The following is a 22,911-nucleotide window of genomic DNA, read 5'->3' on the forward strand; positions in this document are numbered from 1 at the left end:
ACAGAGACAAGTCGGTATATAAAGTATATGTTAATGCCTCTCATGTCTCGTTTGCAAACATTTCTAGTTCAGACTAAGCTGACCAGCTTGTGCACACCTGGTGTTGCCTGCGACAAGGACTCTTTTCGTGGCAGGGACATCAACGTCCGGAAGAAGGAAATTATTTGTGACACTGATAACAGTGAGTGCTGGCTTTCGGAAGACAGTAGCCATCAGTACTTGAGAACAGCTAGAAGGGTGAAACATGTAAACACAGATATAGGTGAGGCTCTAGGGAAGTGTTTTTTTTCCCGTCATAAAACTTATACTGGAAGCGTGCGTGTGTTCGTGGGTGCGAATTTATGTGGCTAATATTTTTAATATGCTTTAGCATTTTTCTATAATAAAATAGTTTTCTGTTTGTGTGACTAAACTAGTCTTTTTTTTAGTGCATTTAAAATTGACATGCGCATATCGGATAATGGTGATGATAATTATGATAGTGATGAAAATTGTGTGTGGTGGGTGGGGGTGGGGAAATGAACTTTTTGGTTGCTGCTTACTTTTTTTAATCCAACTGACTTGCAAATCTGAATATATACAGGCACAAGTATCCATTTTTATAAGAACAACATCCGGAAGATGAAAGAGGACGAGAATGAGACCTCTATCTCAGTATCACATCAGCGAGAACAGCGATGATCAGAGTGAATGGGTGTGGGACAACAAAAGTGTAAGCTTTGCCACCAAATTCAAGCTCCCTATGCACGTGTAGACCTTACTGAGAAGAAAAGGATTCAGGCTTCAAACGTAAATACTTCATGAAACACAAAACTAACAATTAGAAAACAGTTTAAAATGAGATGAAGACAGTGACTAGAGGTTAGGTATCAAATCCTATTGCAATCTAGACATCGCTAACTCAAAGTGTGATGACAGTGACCTCGGGCTTTGTATGGAAAGTATACATTCTATAAACCAGGGGCTATAGTAAGGGTTAGTGAGATAGTCAGGTCTCATGGTAGAGACGGGGGTTGTTAGCAGGAGACTATGAGAACGAATGGAATAAAATCAAATTACACATAAGTGAGGGTTTGGATATTTTGATAATCTATCTTTTAACGAAATGTTGAGATCTCTCAGATTTATATTGGTGTTTAGCAATTTAAGGACCGAATAACTACATATAGAACACACAAACACACACACACACACACACACACAACACACCACACACACACACACACACACACACACACACACACACACACACACACACACACACACACACACACACACACACACACACACACACAGTCAACCCATGTATGCACGCTTTATGTTGCCTAAAAATCATTCGTAGGAGGTCAAATACTTTTTTTATTATGATGTACATATCGTTCAAAACCCTAGGTTTTAAGATATACAACACGAAATCCCACCCATGCAGACTAACCAGTAACATTAGTGACTAGACTCTCCAGTGCCTCTTTTTTGAATAAAGAATTAATGTCCATTCAACTGCTTCATCTTTTGACTCTCATACCCTATTCAAGAAAAAGTGTAATGGATATCAGTATAAGTTACACTCAGATATAATCACCGATATTTAAAGAGCTTCGAACCATTGAAGCATTTAATTTTCTGATTACACTTTCTCACAAAACCGTTTTCGTGACGACCATGCTGCACGTGCAACTATCCTATAATCCCCGAAACTAAGTTTCACTACCGGTATGAGAGAGAAAATGATTCGCAGTGGATGATGCAGGGGATGCAACATATTTATGAAGGACGTACCAGCGTACCAGCAACAAATTTACAGAATAGAAATGCAGAATATATAACCCATATGTAAACTCGTTGGAACAATATTTTTGTAACCTGAGATAAAGTTGGGGAAATTGTTAAAACAGTGTTTCTTACTGTGGTCGGTGAAAGTTTCTGAGTTTTACCTTGAGCAATTCACAAGTTATTAACCTTAAGACAGGGTTCAACCCGAGCACGACAAGCAAGAAGGAAGGATTGCAACTCACAAAGCAGAACCTCTCACAATGAACTGAAAAATCACAATCAGCGAGATTAGTTGCTAATTATTTATTATTTTATGAATACCAAGCTTATGTACGTATATTGGCAATTTCTGATTTTGCATTGGCATTTACGAGATTGCAAAAGTGTGCTAGTAATATTTTTATGGCCAACGTCTTGTCCTACTATAAAACTAACGTGGCCAGAGAAGCTGGTCTGTTTAGTCACCTCGTGCTTAGTTTCTAGCTGTAGTAAGTAGTAGATCACATTATGGATCCGTGAGTTACAACTCTACAAAACAATTGGAAGGCTAGTTGTATAGTGAATCATTCTTCCTGCCAAAAACACAAAGCTAATAACATTAATCAAAGCATTTATTTATTCATTCGAATAGATGAAACAATATCAAGTTGCCTTGAAATAAATCAATTCAGCAATATGAACTTGATTTGATATAACCTATGTTCTCAAACTTCAGAAAATGACATCAGAGAAAAATGGTAAATATTGTGTGTTTCCACAACAGGCCTGAAGCTACGGTACCGTTGTCTCACGGACAATTTTTTTAACCTAATGCCTGACTCTCAAAAGGTGTACATCTGATTGAGGTAAACTGTGGTTGGTTCTTAGTCGCTAGCCTAGTATATCCCTCTGATTTTTGATGGGATTCATGTCTAGGGAACAGGCCAGCCAGTCCATGCGATTGACTTGACGCTGCTACCAGAATTAATTAACCAATCAACGCGCGGAGAGTAATCATGTGACTTGTTCGATAAATTGCATCCTCATTGATGTATTAAAAGCTGTCATATCGCGGTCTATTCCCAGTGTCTGGCTAGACATACACCTGATACCCATGGTATCATCATCGCATCCATCAACACCCAGCACCATGATGTACATCATTGTCAGTGTGTACCTGATAAGTTTACTTCTTAGACCAGGATATGGTAAGTAAATCTGCACAAACAAGGTCTTTACACCAGTTATCAAGGTTATTATTTCACTTCTTTTGAGTTTTATTATCATTAACAAAAATGTTTCATGCTAACATTTCGTTCAGGACACTTTTCGAATTTTAGAACTACTCTAAGCCGGATTTGTCCCTTAACTTCTTAAGATTTTTCTTGTGTTTCTGACAAAGATTCGTATATTCCCTAGATTCAAGGTTTAAAAGTTCATGTTTTTGTTTTATTTGCTCTGCATTTATGTCAGTTTAAAAAAGTATTTTTTACCTTTATCAAATATAAGAGGCATTTTTTCTTGATTATGTTTACATAAACAATCAAAATTATATATAAACACACACTAATTCATTTTAACAGAATTTTAATTAATCGTCAGAAGCAGCATCAGCAGGTCGTCTGCAAATATTTTGCAACGGAAGTTAGGAGCACAGTAGGTCACAACACTTTCAGACATAGTTTTGGTTGCCTTCCAGATTTTTGGGTTTAAGCTTTCACTGTCTAGTACCCTTCCTCTGACTTTTTCAAATATCTTCCGCAACGAAAAGAAATGCGCAGTGAGGGTTAGAGAACGCTGTTTGCTGATAAACCAGCTAACCCTGAAAAGATTTCAATAAAGGAAGCAGGACCTTTTTATTTTTGTTCGCTTTAAGCTTATTCGGAACTAGATGTGATATTTTAGACACTGCAGGTGCGTCTTCCTTCAGTAGCCCACATACCAAACAAAGTTCATGTAGTTTTGAGTATGTTTTGGGGCAAATTAATCTTCCTTGTTCGCCTGTTGGGCTGATAACTAAAAGGGTAATTATTTTAGTCTCGTTTCTGAAACTTTTTTTATTATTACTTTGATTACTTTCTTTTTAATTCAAACTTTCCATCACAGCTACTATAGTTCTCTTGAAAATGAATTTCATTTGGTTTGGTCTATGAAAACAGATGTTTGTAGATTTAAAGCTTTAGAGAAAAAAGCTACAAATGCATATTCCCCAAAAGATATACTTTTCACGATTTTTTTTCCAAACAGTATTAAACGTGATGCCCTGTTATGTATTACTGTTGATACCTACATGTAACAACTTGCATGCCTTACGGTTGATACAGGCCCATGTACAGGTAAAGGCGCCAGATCCTAAATGGGTTTTAATTGGTTTAACCGTGTGAAGTGTTCCCATGAGCCATTACAATCGCTGATGAGAGGTAACGAACACTAACATGCCAAAGATACAGTTACCAAGCTTGAGCCACTTGGGGCAAACACCAAATAAACTTCAAGAAGTGTAAAAGTGTAGATAGGTTACGAAAAAGATAGAAACATGACTCCTGGAGGACTCACGATATCCCGAAAGGGATGAAAGGACAGTAATCAGAGTTCATAAACATCAACCATCCCCTCATTCCACGTTTCGTCCTCACTGGCAGATGACGTTTGGGGAATCAGTAAGCACTCTGTCCCACAGGTTGACAAATGGTAAATCAAGTAAGCGAGTAGCCACAAGCAGAACTGGAAACAGTAGAGACCAAGGAGGAGAATGCAAGAAGAACTTCGTTAGAGAAGAACGTGGATCCTCTTTTTCTGTACGGATTTTCTACAAATGGTTTTCACCGCAGCTTGGTAAATGACGGAAACAGTTCAGTCCCCTGAACTATGATGATGGGAGAGTCAGAGCAGCACACAACTGCTTGGTGGAACCTGAGAACTCGACAGTAACCTTCAAACTGTGATGATGAAGACAGAGAAACTGTTTGCCGGGTAGTTTCATCCGCAGCAGCAGCAACAGAGGTCGCAAATCAATCTGAACATTTTGGTGTATTCAATCAGTGAAATCAAGCAAAGTTAGCACCTGAGCTCTAAAAAGAACAAAACTAGCGGAAACCGTTGAAGCTGAGTGAACTGTACGAGAAAGGCTGGACAATAGAAGAATCCATACGTAATGATGGGACATGAACGAGAGGCCTAAAATAAATAAAAGAACATGCATAAATATGTGAACACGCACATCGGACAGTCTTTATCAATCTTTTCCTCGTTATCAATCTCATGATCTCAATTTATTTTTTTTATTATGAATAACAAGAGAGTCCATGTTAACATTTTCTTCAGGACTTTTGTTATTATTCTGACTTTTAAAACTATTCTAAGCTAGATTTGTCCATTAACTTCTTGCTACCTTTTTACTAATATTTTGTGTTTATTACAGAGGTTTGTGGCTTACCTGTATTGTAGGTTTAAAAGTTCTTGATTTACATATTTCCTTTTTATTGCGTTTGATCTGCGTTAGGTTTCTAGAAACAATCCCTGAATACATTAAATGGAAATGCATTTTTTTCATGTTTAAACAAACAATTAAATATATATATATAGTAACAATATTTCCTAATCTAATTGTGCAGGCGTCTGCTTCAGTCGCTCTTGAAATACTTTCGGTTGAATATTATCAAGGAAAATAAAAGCGGAAATCCTTGACTAAAGTCCTGCTACTTTTAAACTTTATACTTAAAAAAAACTTTAAAAAATGTCTTGTACTATACATTCCCTTCTGCCGTTGCATTCATGATTAAAAAATAAGATTAATTTTAGTTACTAGCACAAACGTTTTTCCTTCAGACTGTTAGTATTGATATAAAAATGTTAAATATTAAATTGTGATACACAATTTTTTGTTAAAAATTTCAGGTGAACATTTAAAAGCCCGTTTGGTTGATGGAACAGCTTCAGCAGGTCGGTTAGAAATACTTTACAACGGAACTTGGGGCACAGTGTGTGAGACATATTCTTTTGACAACACAGAAGCTCTGGTTGCCTGTCGGATGTTAGGGCTAAACAGGTATGAAATTTACACTCTATTTTGTCTGCAATATAAAATACAGCAGCTTGAAAATATGAGTAACAACAGTTTTTTCCATGTTTTATTGTAAAGTTTGTGTGTTAAGCTAGTTAGTGGCTCATGATACCTAAATAGGCATAGGAAAGTTGACGGGACACCTAGAGAACAGCCATACTTGGAATGGAACCCTTGTGTTATTTTGTAAATTGATTTGTCAAACTCTTGAATATTCATAATTTCTTGATTCCACTAAATTGCCTTGTAAATGTTACTTATGCTGAGCACTGGGGGATCAAAAGTCAAGTAAAGTATCATCAGCAATTTAGTGTTAATATGCGCGTACACGTAAAGTAAATGTCGGTGTGGGTTGGTAGAGGTATCGAGAGTGTGATCAGCCCGAGGCCACGACAATCGCAACCTCTGACCATCTTTGCCTGCTCATTGCCAAGAGTTTACATCTTTATTGTTTTCTTGCCTCAACCCATTAATGCGTCTATACTGTCGATTAGTTTTATATCAGTATATTGAATGTAGCTGTCATTACAAAAGAAGTGTTACACCGCCGTGTATCTTTATCCAGTTTGGCATATTGCTGTTTTATCTAGCAGCACAAGAGCAAGAGCTGTATCCTCATACAGATACGGGGAAGGTTCAGGTCCAATTTTGTTTAGTAACCTGGACTGTCAAGGACACGAATCTAGTCTGGAGCAATGTTGGTACAGAGATGTCTACAACAACGACTGTAGCCACTGGAACGATGTCGGCGTCGTCTGCCGCACTAGTAAGAAAATAATTACTTTCACTCCAGTAATATTTTAATTAAATGCTCTGTTACCATCTGTACACGGCTCAATACTCTGTAAAACGTTTTTTACACGACCGTAGATACGAGCTAAGCAGGGAAAGTTTTGTACAGACTAACCATTAACCGCCGTATGTAGCAAGGAATTGAAGGAGATCAAGGTAGTCACAGTCTCTAAAGAATTTGCGTGCAGCGGGAATAAAACCACTTAGGAGGATGAAAGGTTACCGGGTAGCTGCTTTTACTACAGCAGCAATAATCTCTGCTGGGTGCTGATTAATTTGAGATTTTGGCATAGTCAACTGCTACTAGGCAAAGCTAGTACCTGATTACGGATATCATAGTAGGGAAAGGAACAAAAGTAACGGAATTCGATCAGGCTTAATGAACTGTACGAAAAGGTTGGACATTAGAAGAATTCGTATATGATAATTGGACATGAATGAGAGGACATAAAATAAACAAAAGAACATGCATTGAATATGTAAACACGCACATCATTTAGTCTTTATTAATCTTTACCTAGTTATCAAAAGTAACAGTAGCCGCTTGAGCTGAGTTCACTGAAAACGAAATGTTGGACACTAGAAGAATCCACAGATTTAGCAAGACATGCATAATTCACATGCCTTAAGAAGTATACAAAACATGCACTGAAAATGTAAACACGGAAAGGAAATAGTTACTAACATCAGTTATCAATCTTATTAGTTTCATCTCACTTTTATTATCAATAACAAGAATTTTCATGTCAACATTTCCTTCGAGACACTTGATTGTTGAGACTTGTAATAATAGTCTAGCCCAAATTTTTCCTTAAACTTTTTATAACCCTTTCTTCTTATGTTTTGCATTTATGATAGAGGTTCTTGCCTTTTCTGGATTATAAGTTTAACGTACTTGTGTTGCTTCTCTGTTTTAGTTGCTCTTTATCTCTGTTAGGTTTAGAGACAGAATTCTTACTTTCAACAAATAGAAATGTCATTTTCTTGTGCTTGAACTTACAATGAAATTAAATTCTGTATATTTATTCTCTTTGACAGTATCATTATTTATTGTCTTCTGAATTTTTTTTTTTTTGTATAGTTATTTTTAATATTAAAACTTGTAATTAGACTATTGACATGAAAGATTGTTGCGTAAGGCTAGTTACAGTCGTCTCGTATTAATGTAATTAATGATCTGTAGTGAATATAGTAGAAATGTGTATATTTAATTGCAATATAAATTTACTCCTGTGGTAAAAGTTTCAGATCAACAGTTAACAGCCCGTATAGTTAATGGAACATCATCAGAAGGTCGTCTAGAAATATTTTACAACGGAGCTTGGGGCACAGTGTGTGGCAGAGATTTTGGACGCAGAGAAGCTCTGGTTGCCTGTCGGATGTTAGGGCTAAACAGGTGTGAAATTGAAGCTGTTTTTTGTCTCCACTATTAAATACAACAGCATGAAAATATGAGTAACATTTTTTTAATGGAGTTGTTTTGTATTTTTCTAGCATGCTGATTTCTGATTAGCGTTTTTGTGCAAATGTGTACTCGATGGCGACGAATACAGTAAGTTGTTTTGTTGTGTTTGTCATATTCGTTCAGAGTTTGTTTCTTAGATCGTCTTCATAAATTTGTTGCTTAAACCCAATTATAGGATTACACTAGGGACTAGTTTTTGTATATATATATATAAGTTTCATTTCAAACTCAGTGTAATACAGCTGTGTATCTTTATACAATTCTGTATATTGCAGCACCATAGCACTACCTGTATCCTCATTAAAATACGGGGAAGGTTCAGGTCCAATTTTTCTGAGTGACCTTTATTGTGATGGTAACGAAACTAGCCTGGAGCAATGTTTGCACGGAGGATTTTACAACAACTACTGTATCCACTTGTTTGATGTCGGTGTCGTTTGCGAAACGAGTAAGAAAATATTTTCTTTTACTCTACTGAGTCCTGTTCGTAAAACGGTTTTTGCACACACCGATCTTAGATGCGAGCTAAGCAGGTACAAGTTTTGTGCAGCCTAACCCTAACCACATTAAGAGAGACGCCATATACTTCAAGTAGTAAGGAGTTGGAGAACACCAACATATTAACAAAATTCAAAGGAATTCCGATATAGCGGGTATTAAATTTTTAGATGGTCAATGGTTTGCTTGGTAACCATTAACAATACACAGCAAAGTTATCTTCGAGCTCATAGTGATCTAGGAAGCTGTGACATCAGACAAAGGTATAAGCGAATCATGCGCCACCTACGATCTAAAAACGGACATCATGATGTGAAATGCAACACAAGCAACGAAAGTCGTGAAAGCTGAGTTGTCCTGCGGAGGAAAGGTTGGGCATCGTTACATTAAGGGCCACAAGGAGAAATTAGACAAATTAGACAAACAGCAAATCTAAGATGACAAGGGTGGGAAGTAATCCGTGAAGAAACTTTATTCCCGGACTTAACGGAATATACACAAGCAAAGGAACGATACTTGACTGCACCCGATGATCTTCCTACTAGCGATGATGTGTCTAACTGTTCGTAGATACCTCCATACCATAACCCTCTATGTCAGGAGTTGATGACTTTTTGGCGTTTTGGGTGAAACAGGGTAGTCCATGGAGGCTGTGTGGTATTTTAGCGACTTCCTACACACCCAACTTTACTGTTTCCACAAAATGCAGATTCGCGCTGAGCTGAGGAAAATCGCTTGTCTGTTGATTAGAGTGTTGAAATTAATAGATTTATCAAAGTCTTCAAATTATGAGCCCAGATATTAATTAAACATTTATACAAATGAAGACAACAATACACATGAAATTACGCAAAACCGAACGGTTATATAGTAAAATAGCAAAAGCGATAGATTAAAAAAATATTATCTGAACTCAAATCACTTAAAAAATTCTATCAACAAAGAGAAAGACGATCAGATAGTTACTTCTGGATGCTGTAAAGATAGTTTATTCTTGTACTTTATCACATACAGCGTAAAGAAAATAGAAAATAGTAAATAATAAAATCCCCAGTTGTTTTGTTTATGGCTGCGGTAATTGTAGATATGTTTGGAATATTGATGTCGCTAAAGCTTGACAGATAACAGATACAATAATATCTTTTCCAGAATTAAAAAAAATGCTTATTGCAAATATTGTGGTCATATTTATGTTAAGATGGACAGAGGACTGCACGTCTGGTTGGCAAAACATCCAAGGCGGGACGTCTGGAGATAAAGTTCAATAGACAGTGGATCGGAGTGAGTTACAAACGTTTTACACCGCAGGAGGCGCAGGCTGTCTGCAGGATGTTAGGATTCAACAGGTGATAATCTTTCTTGCGACAAATACAGTGATTCAATTTGTTGCTAAAAATTTTAACTTTAATCAGTAACATATTCTAAATTATAAAACGTAGACTTTTATTTAGTATTTGATAGCATTATTTCAGCGGAAAATGCCTCTAGGTATTGTTCATAGACTTTCATAGAAAAATACTGTTACAACACTTTTAGGAAGAGTTGTCAGGCAATACACAAGAAATAATCCTCAGCATTGCATTCTTTGCTCTTTAAAAAGCTTGGTCACCATTGCAAACAGTAGTGATATTTGTATACTAAAATTAGTTAAATTTAACTAACAAAAACATTAAAATAGGCTGATTTGAAGACTATCTCAGCATTCACGAACTCCTCAGCAACTGTCAAATATTTGTACTTTTTAACAGTTTTTTTTTAAATTTCCTTTACAACGATTGTCTGCTTTCTGCACTATCCACAAAGGCTTTCTCTAATTTTTTTTTTACTAACTTAATCCTGGTTTTTTTATAGTGTATATGTGAAGTCATTTTGTTTGTTGTGATCGAAAGAGCTTTTACATTTTTTAAAAATATAGATAAAATCGTCTTTAATGAGGCCATTACGTATTTTTTAAAATGCAGATTTGCATACACATTATTTGTTAGACATTAACAACATCTGAATATCTGACACGTTTTCATAGGATGTAGAGTGTGGAATGTAAATGTTTCGTTTTCCATTTCGGACCTGACGGATAAGGAAAATAACTACAGCATTTATATATAGTATATTATACAATCAAAACTAAAGGCACAAGTTAAACTAAGCACTAGTTTCATTTCCAATATTCGATACAGATGGTACAAACTATTTTACTGTAGACACGCTTTAAAGTGTTTGTTTCGGTCATAATTTGATATGTGTAAGTAAAGATAAATTCAACTTATTACTCATCGTTGTATTTCTATCTACAGCTCGAGCTCTGCAGTTGTGCTACCATACATTTTCGGAGCAGATCCAGGTTTTCGATATGAATACTTGAAATGTAAAGAACCGGCTACCAGCCTTGAAGAGTGCGAGCTTGGAGATGTAGTGGAATCGTTTCCGTGGAAGGGATATTCCGAAGAGAGTGCGAATATCGGTGTCATGTGTGACGAGAGTAATGATAGTAAGAACAATAGTACATTCACAAGGCTTAAGAAAGCTCCCTGTATATACACCAACCCCTACACTAATGATCAGCACTACAAGGCCATCTAATAAATAAGTGAAACCTTCAGTTCCGGTTTAGCAGCAACGTGGTTAGTGAACATGGCTTAGAAGAGGAAGGTGGCTATTCATATTAAGCGGGTTTATGTTATTTCTAACATTAAACGTAAACGAAAGGTAAGGGAGATTTTCTCTTCACCCAGGGTGTTCTAGTAATACAGAACCACTTACAGACCGATGTAAGTTTTGTTCCTACAAAATAATAATATTATGACATGAGGTAGTACATAAAATGTTCAAACTACATTGTTATTTAATAATTCGGTAATTAGAGTAATTTTCACAGATTAAGAACTATCGATGATTCCATAGCAGGAATGACATTTAGCTAAATCGAATAGTTTCTTTCTGATTACAACATTCTACAGCATTAAGAGACACTGAATAAATTAAACATTAGAGTACTTTCCTATTGTTGTTATAGCACAAATATGAGTCACACACAAGATCATTGGATATTATCTTCCTATAATGCTCACAGTACGTTTTTCTTTACAGTTTGTTTAAGACAATAAGTACTCCAAATTTTGTAAAAGTATTAAGTACAAGATAAATGTCCTAAGCGTAAATATTCTTTCAAGCTGAACTACCCAACTTAAGCAATTTATCACCTAATTTGTTATAAGTCAAAGACAATTTGTTTGCTGTTAAAATGCCAGGCGAGCCGATGAAAGCACGTCTGGTTAACGGGACATCTGAGGCAGGGAGACTAGAGATATTTTCGAAAGGAGAATGGGGAATAGTGTGTGGCGAGAGCTTTGGAAAGGAAGAGGCGGAAGTGGCTTGCAACATGTTAGGATTCAAAGGGTGAGCAAGCTGTACTTTTTAACCTGTAACAATGTCCCATACAAATCTAAGCTGGTTACCCTTTAATCTTAAAATGTTAGATGTTTTCGTCAGCTTTGTGTCAATTATGCGTTCGTCTTGAAGGGTAATATTTTGCTTTACAATTTACTTAAATAACATTACGAAAAATGTCATAGATACTTTCTTGTAAATGAGGTTTGTGTCAACCACTTATTGTGCTAACCCTGTCAGCTGCCTTATCTATGAGTCATTACTCATTAATAGATATTGTCTACGGTAAAACATATATCTATTACTTTGTAGATTATAATTAGACTGATAGTTTTTTTGTCCCATCATAGACGGAAAATAGATCACTACGTTTTTAATAATAATACTCGGCGAGGAAAACGCTAAAATTCTAGAAACTACTAAGCCATAAAAATGTATAACAAATAGCATTTAATATTGTATAAAGGATAAGAACAGCATGGAAACCAACATTTTTTTCTTTGCATCAATGTGTACAGAAAGGTATTCTTTGTATCTCTAATGATTTACTATTTACATAGTTTTAAATATAGCACTGGAGCAAGAGCTGTCCATGCAGACATATACGGGCAAAGTTCAGGTTTTGTTCTTCTCAGAAACGTGAACTGCACGGGAACAGAAAACACTCTGGAACAGTGTACCCAAGCTCGTTTTTCCTTTTCCTGTTTTCCTGTTGGTGTCATCTGTAATATTAGTAAGATCAACAGAATATTCTTCATTTTTGTTTTCACAAAGTACAGCTACATTGCAATAAACAGATATGAAAACGAAGACACCAAAAGAACATGTCATACACGTAGACAGAAAACAACACATCAGCAAGCAAAAATGTAGAACAATATCAAAACGTATAAATAAAAATACTTCAACGCGAAAGCATTATAATGAAAACATCAACCAACAGAAAAAGTGGAAGCAACGGCGACGCCTAAAAGTCTGATTTATTTATGCACACTTTATCACACACAGTGCTTTTTTAAATGTCACCAATATTTTCATAGCTGCATTAACTGAAGAAAAATGAGGATACTTCGAATAATTTAGAGGTAATTAGTTATGTAATGATAAAATTATTAATTATTATACATTATTATATTAGATCATATAAATATATCTGGTTATTTTGTGGTTTAAGCTGAACAAGTGACTGTGCGTTTGGTTGGGAAAACATCTAAAGCTGGACTATTGGAGATATATTTCAATGGAAATTGGAACACAGTCTGTGACGATGAAATTGGAAAGGAAGGTGCTGAGGTAGTTTGTAGAATGTTAGGATTTAACAAGTAAGTAACCACCATTTCGTATCTGCATACTAAAATCACAATCTTTGAAATCGCAAAAAACAACTATCAACCATATAAGCAGTTTGGCATTTTTTTCAAAATTGATAACGTCACAAGTCGTAATTGCAAATAAGGAAAACCCAGCACATCTATCAGAAACCTTTCATAGAAAAAGAATTGGTTATATCCAGCTACAGTTTCATCAACATATTCTTTTTACATGGCTCTGATTTCTGATTACATAATAATTCACAAGTCAGTGTCATAGTTTCATTATTATTTATTGCTTGACATAGCTTTGTACGTTTGTGTACATTTGTTAAACTGCGCTCCTTCTGTGTGAGCAATTGTTCAGCGATTTCTTTTAAAAATCTGTTTGAGTAACACAATTTTTAATCAAAAATCTTCAAAATCAGGTGTTTATGGCTTGTAAAAATCGATTTAGATTTTAAATGTAATGTAAATTTCTAAAAGTATGTAAATTTTAGACAATAAATTCACCATCCTATATTGTATTGGTTGATTTAAAGGTACACATATACATATAATCAGATATTTAGATCAACTGCTCTTCAGCACCACACGGCATCAGGGTAACAATAGTAGACGAGATGGTTGCTTAACAAGAGCAATTTTTTTTGTATGAATTAATTTCTATAATGACTTTTATAGACGTGAAATTAAATATGAACATCAGTACTGTCTCGTTTGTGCGTCCTGTTTGTTGTAAAACAAATAACACTGACCTGTAATTTTCATCCACGGATAGCTGTGTATCCTGTCTTTGTTTCTTATTAGAGAGTTTACGTGTTCTTTTTGCATTCTCATTGTTACATGGATATTCACAAATCTAGTTCTGCAACTGTGGTGTCACGCATTCACGGAAAAGGTTCAAGATTTCGATTTGAATACCTGCGTTGTATGGGAAACGAAACCAGTTTTGAACACTGCGATCTGGGATGGTTGACAAAGTCTTGCAATAGCCAGAGGTCGATGGATGTTGGAATCATCTGTGACTTTAGTAAAGCAAGTAAGCAAGATTTGTAATGAATATCTTTTAACCTTGCTTCATCTACAGCAATAATTTTCTTTCCCTGTCATGATAAAATCACCCAAATTGTTTAAAATCAACTTAAAAAAATATTTTAATTGTTTTGGAAAGATTATGTGGAGCTATTGCCCTCAACGATGGCGGACTACCTTTTTCCGATTGGAAAATTTTATCTCTCTACTAACGGATGTCAAGAATGCTTCAAATATAATATGATGTTAATATACTATAATTTTTGACAGCACAGATGTTACACTTTTCATGTAAAACTCTTTGATATATTATTACACGCTAAATAAATAATAATAATAACAGCTGCTATATTGAAAAAAGAAGTGTAAATTACTTTAGATTAATTGTCAGAATGTGTTTAATTAATGTCACAAGAACTTTTGAAGAGGGAGAGTGGAGCTCAAGAGTGTTAAAGAAAATAGAGAAAGAAAGAAGAACATTTTTGGTGAGAATCATGTTTCCCCAAAGCTGCATTAATTAAAAGAGGTATCAGTGCTTCTTTTCAGAAAATGACATTTTTTAATGTACGAAATTCTGCTTTCATTTTAAATTTAGTTTACTACCGGTTTGTCATCTTCTAGCATCGTCATAATTGATAACATTATTTGTTTCATTACTTTATATTTCAATCTTTAAAGCCTTCTGAGAGAACACTGCTACTATTCAAGTAATCAGAATTATTATCCTTGCCTATTTGACTACATTTTATATAGTTTCTGAATTCCACATTAAAAATAATATGAAGTTAATGACAACTACGTAAATGAAGAATACAAATAGTAATGTGATAAGAAATACGGCCTTAGCAAGATAAGTGCTATCCCCTTGCCTTCTGCAATTAGGAAGGATGTAGGATGTTATAGAGTGCATCTTCCTCGGAGCTAGTCTTTTTTTGACGACAACGATCCTCTGATTTTCCTCGCTTTCTTCATTTCTCCAGCTCTCTGAAAAGTCAGGTATTTATTTAACCTTTGGGTTATCTAGGAAAAGCTGGAAGAAAGTAACGAAATATTGTTTTTAGAGATTTGTAGCGCTCACACACAAAATACAAAGGGAATCACCTAAAACGGTATTTTGTGACAGGTTTGCATTTAACAGGACATCGGGACCAATACTATAGCGTGGGGCGTGTGGAAGTTGATTTTGGAAGTGGACAACGAAGTACACTCTGTGTCCCGGACAATAAGACCGCCAGCGTCATCTGCAAAACTCTTCGGCTTCCGTCGTAAGTGGATTTCTGCTTTTTTCATCGCATAAAATTTCTAGTAACAAGGAATGGCGATAAAAGAGAGTAAAAAGATTACATGAGACTTAAAGGTATTGCTTTAAAAAATACCTTTAATTTTAACAATTTTGGATGATATGTACAGAGCGTTGATTTCATAATCATAGGGACAAATGCAATACGTAAACGCATACAAAACCTCAGACACTTGCTTTCTAACATACACATAAACAGACATACACTACGCACATAGGCACAGATAAGGTCACACACACAATTATTATATATCCCATGGATAAAGAGCGAACATTTTTAGAATAAACTCATATATTAACTTGTACACCCAGCTGTGTGAATGCTATTGTCCACATACTACTGCAATAATTAAGACTGTCTGGAGTCAATCAAGTGCTGTTTCAGTTACCTACAATTTTATTTAAAAATGTATAGATAAGGAAATAATTTTCCTTAATTCGTACTGTCTTTTGATCAGAACTTCAGCAAGTCTTGTACACCGATCATGGCTTGGGATGAGAAAGAGCCCTATATTTGATTCCTCATTTGTCTGTGAAGGCAATGAGAGCAGCATTTTTGATTGTGTCATGATTGTCGCTAAACCTGAATGTTACAACAATGATGTCGGCATTCTTTGTACATCTCGTAAGATGCTTTTATATTTATTTTATTCAGATGCATATTTTTTAAAAAGCTAATGAAATTATGGCTTAACATGTCAATAATATTGTGTTTTGTCATGAACTAGAGAATCTTATATCAATATGAATAGGTTGTATGATGTAATAATACAGACCAATGCACATGTACATAGTTTTAAAATGATTGTCACGTAAATACCATTTCTTCGTTAGTCATCGGTTAGTCTTGTGCACGGTGCATATTTTCTATAAAATGCGTTGAAATAAGCCAGTGATGCCCAACCATTTTCGGCCTGCGGGCCATATCCATTTCGGACAGCCGTGTCGCGGGCCACTTCACCGCAAAAATACAAAAAAAGCAAAAAAAATAAAGCAGATACCATTTTTTATTAGAAACAAGTGGTACTTAACATTAATTATGTACTAATTAGTGGGATATTTGAAGTTGTTTTTCCTGAAACCAACTTCTGAATGTCGGGCCTCATCGTAGAGACACCAAGTCTGAGCACTGAATCGAAATGTTCGTCTATCGAAAAACAGATTGAGAGACGTTCCTACGTGGGGATAAATACTTCTTCCCTTTTTTTCGGTTTTTTTTATTACTAACATGCCGATTTCCTGCACTGTGGGCAGAAGTTTCGCGGGCCGGATGGCACCGCGTCGCGGGCCGTAGGTTGGGCATCCCTGGTATAAGCCATAAAACACGAGTTTTTATTTAGCTAAATTTGCCGACAAACACTTATTTCTATGTTAATGCAGAGTTTCTTGTATATCTGTTTTAAATGATGCAGCAGATAAAAATAGGACAGTTTGGTTTATCCCTTCTTTGCATAGTCTTCTCCTTCTTTTAATCACTACTTGCCATACAGGCTCTTCTCGGGATGTTTTCATCATCGCTCTAGAAGGATATCCGTTTGTTGAGGGAACAAAAAACGTTCTAAAGTGTGTAACACTATCGAGCTTTCAAGACAACATCCAGTGGACGGCGACAGCAGGTGGTCGTCATGTTGGTGATCTTCTTTTCTTTGACAATATAACCAGAGAGCACAATGGACGTCTAGCGATATGTGAAGTTTCACATTCATATTTTATTGACACACATAAGTCATCCAGTGCTACTGTTCTTTACTTCGAGCTTAAGGTTTACTGTGAGTATTCTCTGTCATTTTGTTAACCTTTCAGATAATTAGTCTTCGGTTGTAGATGGATTGCTAGTCTTGATTTATCATCTGGGCTGAAAGGTTACTTTATATTTAAGTATATAATTCTTTAGCTCTCAGCTAGATTAAAAATATCTAAGGAAATAGTAGTAATACTTCAGTGGAAAAAATCATTTTGATACAACATATTATGTTAGGTGACTGATCACATTTCATGTTTTGCCGGTTACCAGTGACAAATGTTACTTTAAAAAAACTCTATAAGATAAATTTAGAAAAAATAAATAAAAGATGCAAAACGAATGAAAGGACATCAATATTAAAAAAAAAACACAAAAAAATGTAAAACGCAGATAAAGAAGGTTCGGAGATAAAAATCAGGTGAAAATATAGAAATAGCATGATCAAAAGCAAAAAGAAAACCATTGAGAACACCAAGACTGTTAAGACATTTCTTATTTCGTTAGATGTGGGAATAAATTGTTCCACAATGCTGCTGCTGGTAGAAATTTACCTCATTTTTCTTAAATGTTTTTTTCCTGATTTTTCAGTTCAACCGTTTATATTTTAATAGCGCAGACTGATGCTGCTGGGAAACGACTGGAGGTTTACTCGCACTACTCTGAAATATTTCACGGTCAGAATGTTACCTTTTGGTGTGAAGCAAATAGCAACCCTCCCCCCGCGTCCATCACGTGGTCAGGAAGAGTGAACAGCACGACTGGGGAGTTACGGATCCTAGCGGCAGACCACGTGACACACAGCGGTGTGTACACCTGCACCGTCGTCACTCGCACCGTTGATGATGACGACAGACTTCCGCTGACCTCATCTTACCAGCTCACTCTCCGATTTCCAGGTTGAATTATTTTCCTTTATTGTTAAACATTATGCAAGACTTTAAAGAATTATTTTTTCTTTGTTTTATAAAAGATTTAAACAATGTATATATCATGCTACTCTTTACGTCCAGTTCCATGAAGTTATGAATAATAACACACACTTGATGACACCACAAAACATAATCTCACCTGACAAGCGTCTTCCAATCCTAAGCAGACCAGATTTCGTTTTTCTACAAAGCTGCTCGTTCGTGCGATAACCGACATTATTAAAAATATTTTGATTGCTGCTTCTGTTTCTGCTAGTTAATATTGTGCGAGCACGGCATGAGATTTGACCACATACAGGTAAGCTATTATAATAACATTTGTACCAAAAAAAAAAAAAAACTTAGGTGAGCGACTTTACCACATTCCTCTATTTTGATTAATAATACCAAATGAAGTAATTAGTTATTAATAGAACTCTGTGTTTGTTCATAATATCGTTTACCGGGGTTGTATAATTAAAGACTTGCTGAATCTTCACGGTTGTTTGGGCCTCGTAAAAAGGTCAGTTTATTTTATCAGGACAAGAAAGATTTTTTTTTTCAGATAAAGCCTCTACAGGCTATGGATAGACAAGCGCACGGGCCTGGAAAAATAAAAAAAGGATCTCACGTTAAAGCAATAAGGGTAAAACATACAAACATTTCAGCAAAATATGTATCTGTTTAGTGCAAAGATTTTGTGTTCTGTTACATAATTTTGATGTCAACATAGAATAAATATTAAGATAGAAATAGAACAAAGAAAAAAGGATTATAGCAACAGGCTGCTTTGAAAACACTGAAAAATGGCTACCAAATAGCCACAACTGCTATCCAAATTTTAATGCCATCAGCTTTTTAAGAATAATACATACTCATATTGTGAAACCCATTTTTTATATATATATTTTTATAATTGCAGGTGTCGCATGATGGCAAATGGACTCACCATTTTGTTTTGGCTTTTCGTACTTCTCTGGCCTGTAGTCGGGTGTGCGAGCGAATGATGGTAATGAAGTGACATTTGACCTCGTGCTTGTTTAGCCCAATCTGTCTCACGAGCCCCAAAGGGGATATTTGCCCGAATTTCCAAGCGTGAGAGCGAGTAAATGTTAGTGTGTTTGTGTGTTTTAGTGATTATTTATGTGTGCCAGAGTTAGAGCACCTCTGTTAGCTTAGTAAATTGTGATGTCTCGGTCGCAGTTCATGTGGCGCGCAACCGCATTTTTATTTGAAATGACACGTTTCGTTCAAAAGCTTCTTGTATTTTTTTCCTTGAGGGAGAGCTAGTTTTTTAGAAACTTTAGCTTAAAGCGGGACTTGGAGGAGGAGTTTTGTGAGCGCCGTCTGGTGATGAAGGATTGTGTGTACGGCTTTCTCTGCAGGCTTGCCATATCCTTCTTCTATTTCTTTGTCTCCGTCTCTACCTTCTGTTATTTTTACCTCTCTATCCACATCTTCATCTGTCCGTCCGTCCACCTTTCGCCCTCATCACCCAGTCAGCGAGTGGACACGTGACCCTGCTGTGCCCCGGATGCGGATGCGGCGAAGCCTTCTTTCAAAAATGCAAGCGTGGGAACCTGTGAGCTGGCGCCCACGTGACCAATAGGATGCTCAGAGGTTTCGTACCTGCCGAGAGCTCCGAGGGGTGTACCTGACGGACAAGAGAAAGTGATGTCAGCGCTGGAGCGCCTCACAGGGCCAGAGGTCTACCTGTAGTGGGGCTGCGAAAGAATTTGGTAGACTTCCCAGAGCTACCCCGAAGTGCGTGCTGGTGTTGTGCCCCTTAATCTCACCTCTCCCACTTTGTTTTTGTTTTGACTTGTTTTTGTTTTGTTTTGTTTTTTTCCTCTTTTTCTCCCACCTGTGCTCAAAGCAGTTTTTTTCTTCTATCTTTTAAGTGTGGATGTGCATGTGTGTATGATATGTTATTAGCATTATTTTGTGTGTATAATAAATTTGTTTGTTTTTTTTTTTTGTACTGTTCATTTTGTACTTGTCAGTGTTCTGGAACGTCGTGCGGCGTGTCTGGCTGAGCGAGTGGTTGTGTGTTTGTGTGTTTCTGCCTCTGTTTGAGCGGGTGCGAGCGTGCATCCGGTGACGCCTGGGACGGTGAAACGACAGCAACAATATAATCAAGTTAAAATTAACATGAACTTTTATTTCACAAGGTTTTTAGGTCCTCTTTCTTCACATCACAGGTAGATAAATGGTAAAGTAACAGAAAGAAGCGACATCATGTCTGCTTAACAGAGCCGAAATTTACTTCTAAACAGAGTTTTGTGAGAAAAGCTAGCGGAACCCACAATTCTTGACCATAGGTATAAGAAAATGTACAAAAAACATAGCAAAAAAGAGTAAATTTTGATGTTTGGTCAAGTTGGGGAAGTGCACTGAAAGTCATGTTGCTAAACCGTAAGCCGACACGAAATTTTAAAACAGCAATCAGTTCAGTTTGCCAAGCAGTTTGGAGATAATTCGACGTGTAGGTCCCTCAACAAAAAGGAAACAAATTATACTGTGTTGAAAAAAAATCGTGTGTCTGAGCCTTTAGCAAGAATGTTAAAATTTGAGATATGTGTTTTAAGATTTATTTAGTCGTAGCTGGTCTTCCACATGTGGACTAATTGACCATCTTTCAGATTTTTTTAATATCTACGGTACTGGTTAATTTAACATCAAAGAGCAAAGCTGCCACCTGGCCAATAGGAACGGAATGGTGTCACTTATCTATGACCCCTTCTCACCTGTAGGTAGTAGCACGCTGGAGAGCTGGAAAACTAGAGAACCATGTCTTACAGTAGCATCATTGACAAGGTACGGGGCACTCCGCTTAGGAATTGCAACACCTGTAACGAAAGACCCTTTCTCAAAACATACCTGAGAGAATTCATCAAAGCGAACTGAAAGCACACTCATTTTCTCTCTCGCACGCTCACTCACGCACTCACGCGTGATCAGTAACTGATGTTTGCTTTATACGTTTCAGATAAAGGTAGATTCTTACCTTAATGAGACATTTAAGGGATGTTAAAGTCTAAAATATTTTTGGTATCCATATTGTTGTATGAAGACATTTGCAAGATCCAATACAGTAAGTGTTTAATAATAACTACTGCACACATTTTATCGACAGATTTATAGTATTTTTTTTTAAATGGTGACATCGCATGTTTATCGAAGAGTAAAAGCTCAGTTTAAGAATAGTTCTTGGCTTATAAATTCTCTTACATAATTAGACTTGTAAATCGCTTACTTCTCTGTGATCCGATCTTCTCAGCAGGTGTGAACTGACGGTAGACACACCAAACAAGTTGTTTCGAAAAATAATGAAAATCGCAACTCGCCTTGCTGAAAGTGACTGTAAGATCGGCACGTGGCATTTTGTCATCGATGAAGTCTCACATCAACACGTATTTATATTAATGTACTGCAAAGAGTTCAATGTTTGTGAAATTTCATTTTTAGATCTGTTGTGCTCATGCGAGAAAAGTAAATATTTACAGCTGTGCTTTAAATTTGAAAAATAAAGAAGAGGAATAACCTTGGATACTAAGAGTGACCTGATAAGAGGAGGTCAGCGGAAGTCTGTCGTCATCATCAACGGTTTCAGTGACGACGGTACATGTGTACACACCGCTGTGTGTCACGTGGTCTGCCGCTAAGATCCGTAACTCCCCAGTCCTGCTGTTCACTCTTCCTGACCACGTGATGGACGCGGGGGGAGGGTTGCTGTCAGCCTCACACCACAGGGTCACGTTGTGTCCTTCAATCACTTTAGAGAGGTTTGTCAAAGATTGCTGTGGTTTCCAAGGATTATCGGTCCATGTAATCCTGATCAACGGTTTATCTGCAATATGTGACAATTTCTTACTTTTATCCTCCAACGTATATTGCATTGCTCGAATACATTAGACTAAATCAAAACAGGTAAATAAGAGAAGAATCTAAGTCATTATGAAAAATTATTTTATTATAAATTCTGTTCTCTTAAAAATCTATAAGATTCTGTATAATCATTTTGTGTCTCAGTAGGAAATTTATTTCCATTAAACTACAATATAAAGCTATTTTAGTATTGTATATAAAGGAAATTCTAGTAAAATATTAAAGTATTATAAATTATTCTCTGATAATATTTATAATTCATTTATTGAGTCCTTGTCGAGCTATATGTCTAAAACGGAATAGCAATATTCTTTGCAAAGCTTTTTTAAATTGTGAAATAATGGGAATGACCTTAAGTTGATGTAAAAAGTATTTTCAGACTGCCTCTGTAAAGATTATGCAACTGTCAAGAAAAAAGCATTTTGTTGTCAGTCAGCGTGTACTCACAGTAAACCTTCAACATATGGATGCCACTATGTGCATCCACATTATAACCATAATCAGGGTGGCGAAAAGTAGTTTGACACTCTACTCGACGTCCATTGTGTTCCTTCGTCAGATTGTCAAAGACCAGAAGATTGTCATTAGGACGGCCGCCGGCTGTCTCTGACCATGTGTACTTGGCGACCCGTTTATACTTTCGTGGTGAAACACACATTAGAGCTCTGTCTCCTCCCTCAACTAACGGGTACATATTCGTCTCAGAAACTATGTAGAGATTATTGCCTGAAAAAAAAAGGTTACAACACCATCAAGAAAAGTGAAGTCT

General features: G+C 36.3%; 3 protein-coding genes across 11 annotated transcripts in view; 2 read left to right on the forward strand and 1 right to left on the reverse strand.

Annotated features, from left to right (window-relative positions):
- LOC112569471 (A disintegrin and metalloproteinase with thrombospondin motifs adt-1-like) overlaps nt 1-22,911 on the reverse strand; it is a 595,732-nt gene that overhangs the window by 489,052 nt on the left and 83,769 nt on the right. The window lies entirely within an intron of this gene.
- LOC112569485 (deleted in malignant brain tumors 1 protein-like) lies at nt 2,852-13,446 on the forward strand. Its single transcript, XM_025247292.1, has 10 exons — nt 2,852-2,960; nt 5,650-5,800; nt 6,409-6,581; nt 7,850-8,003; nt 8,348-8,520; nt 9,769-9,916; nt 10,865-11,058; nt 11,819-11,966; nt 12,518-12,690; nt 13,132-13,446. Exons 1-10 carry the CDS (start codon nt 2,867-2,869, stop codon nt 13,281-13,283), a joined length of 1,560 nt encoding a protein of 519 aa, XP_025103077.1. The 5' UTR covers nt 2,852-2,866; the 3' UTR covers nt 13,284-13,446.
- Nucleotides 14,209-18,746, forward strand: LOC112569491. The gene is made up of 5 exons (XM_025247299.1): nt 14,209-14,309; nt 15,426-15,567; nt 16,061-16,227; nt 17,093-17,371; nt 17,935-18,746. The coding sequence occupies exons 1-5, from the start codon at nt 14,273-14,275 to the stop codon at nt 17,952-17,954; spliced, it is 645 nt and encodes a 214-aa protein (XP_025103084.1). The 5' UTR covers nt 14,209-14,272; the 3' UTR covers nt 17,955-18,746.

Source organism: Pomacea canaliculata, linkage group LG7 (genome assembly GCF_003073045.1).
Source record: "Pomacea canaliculata isolate SZHN2017 linkage group LG7, ASM307304v1, whole genome shotgun sequence".
Taxonomy (NCBI): domain Eukaryota; kingdom Metazoa; phylum Mollusca; class Gastropoda; order Architaenioglossa; family Ampullariidae; genus Pomacea; species Pomacea canaliculata.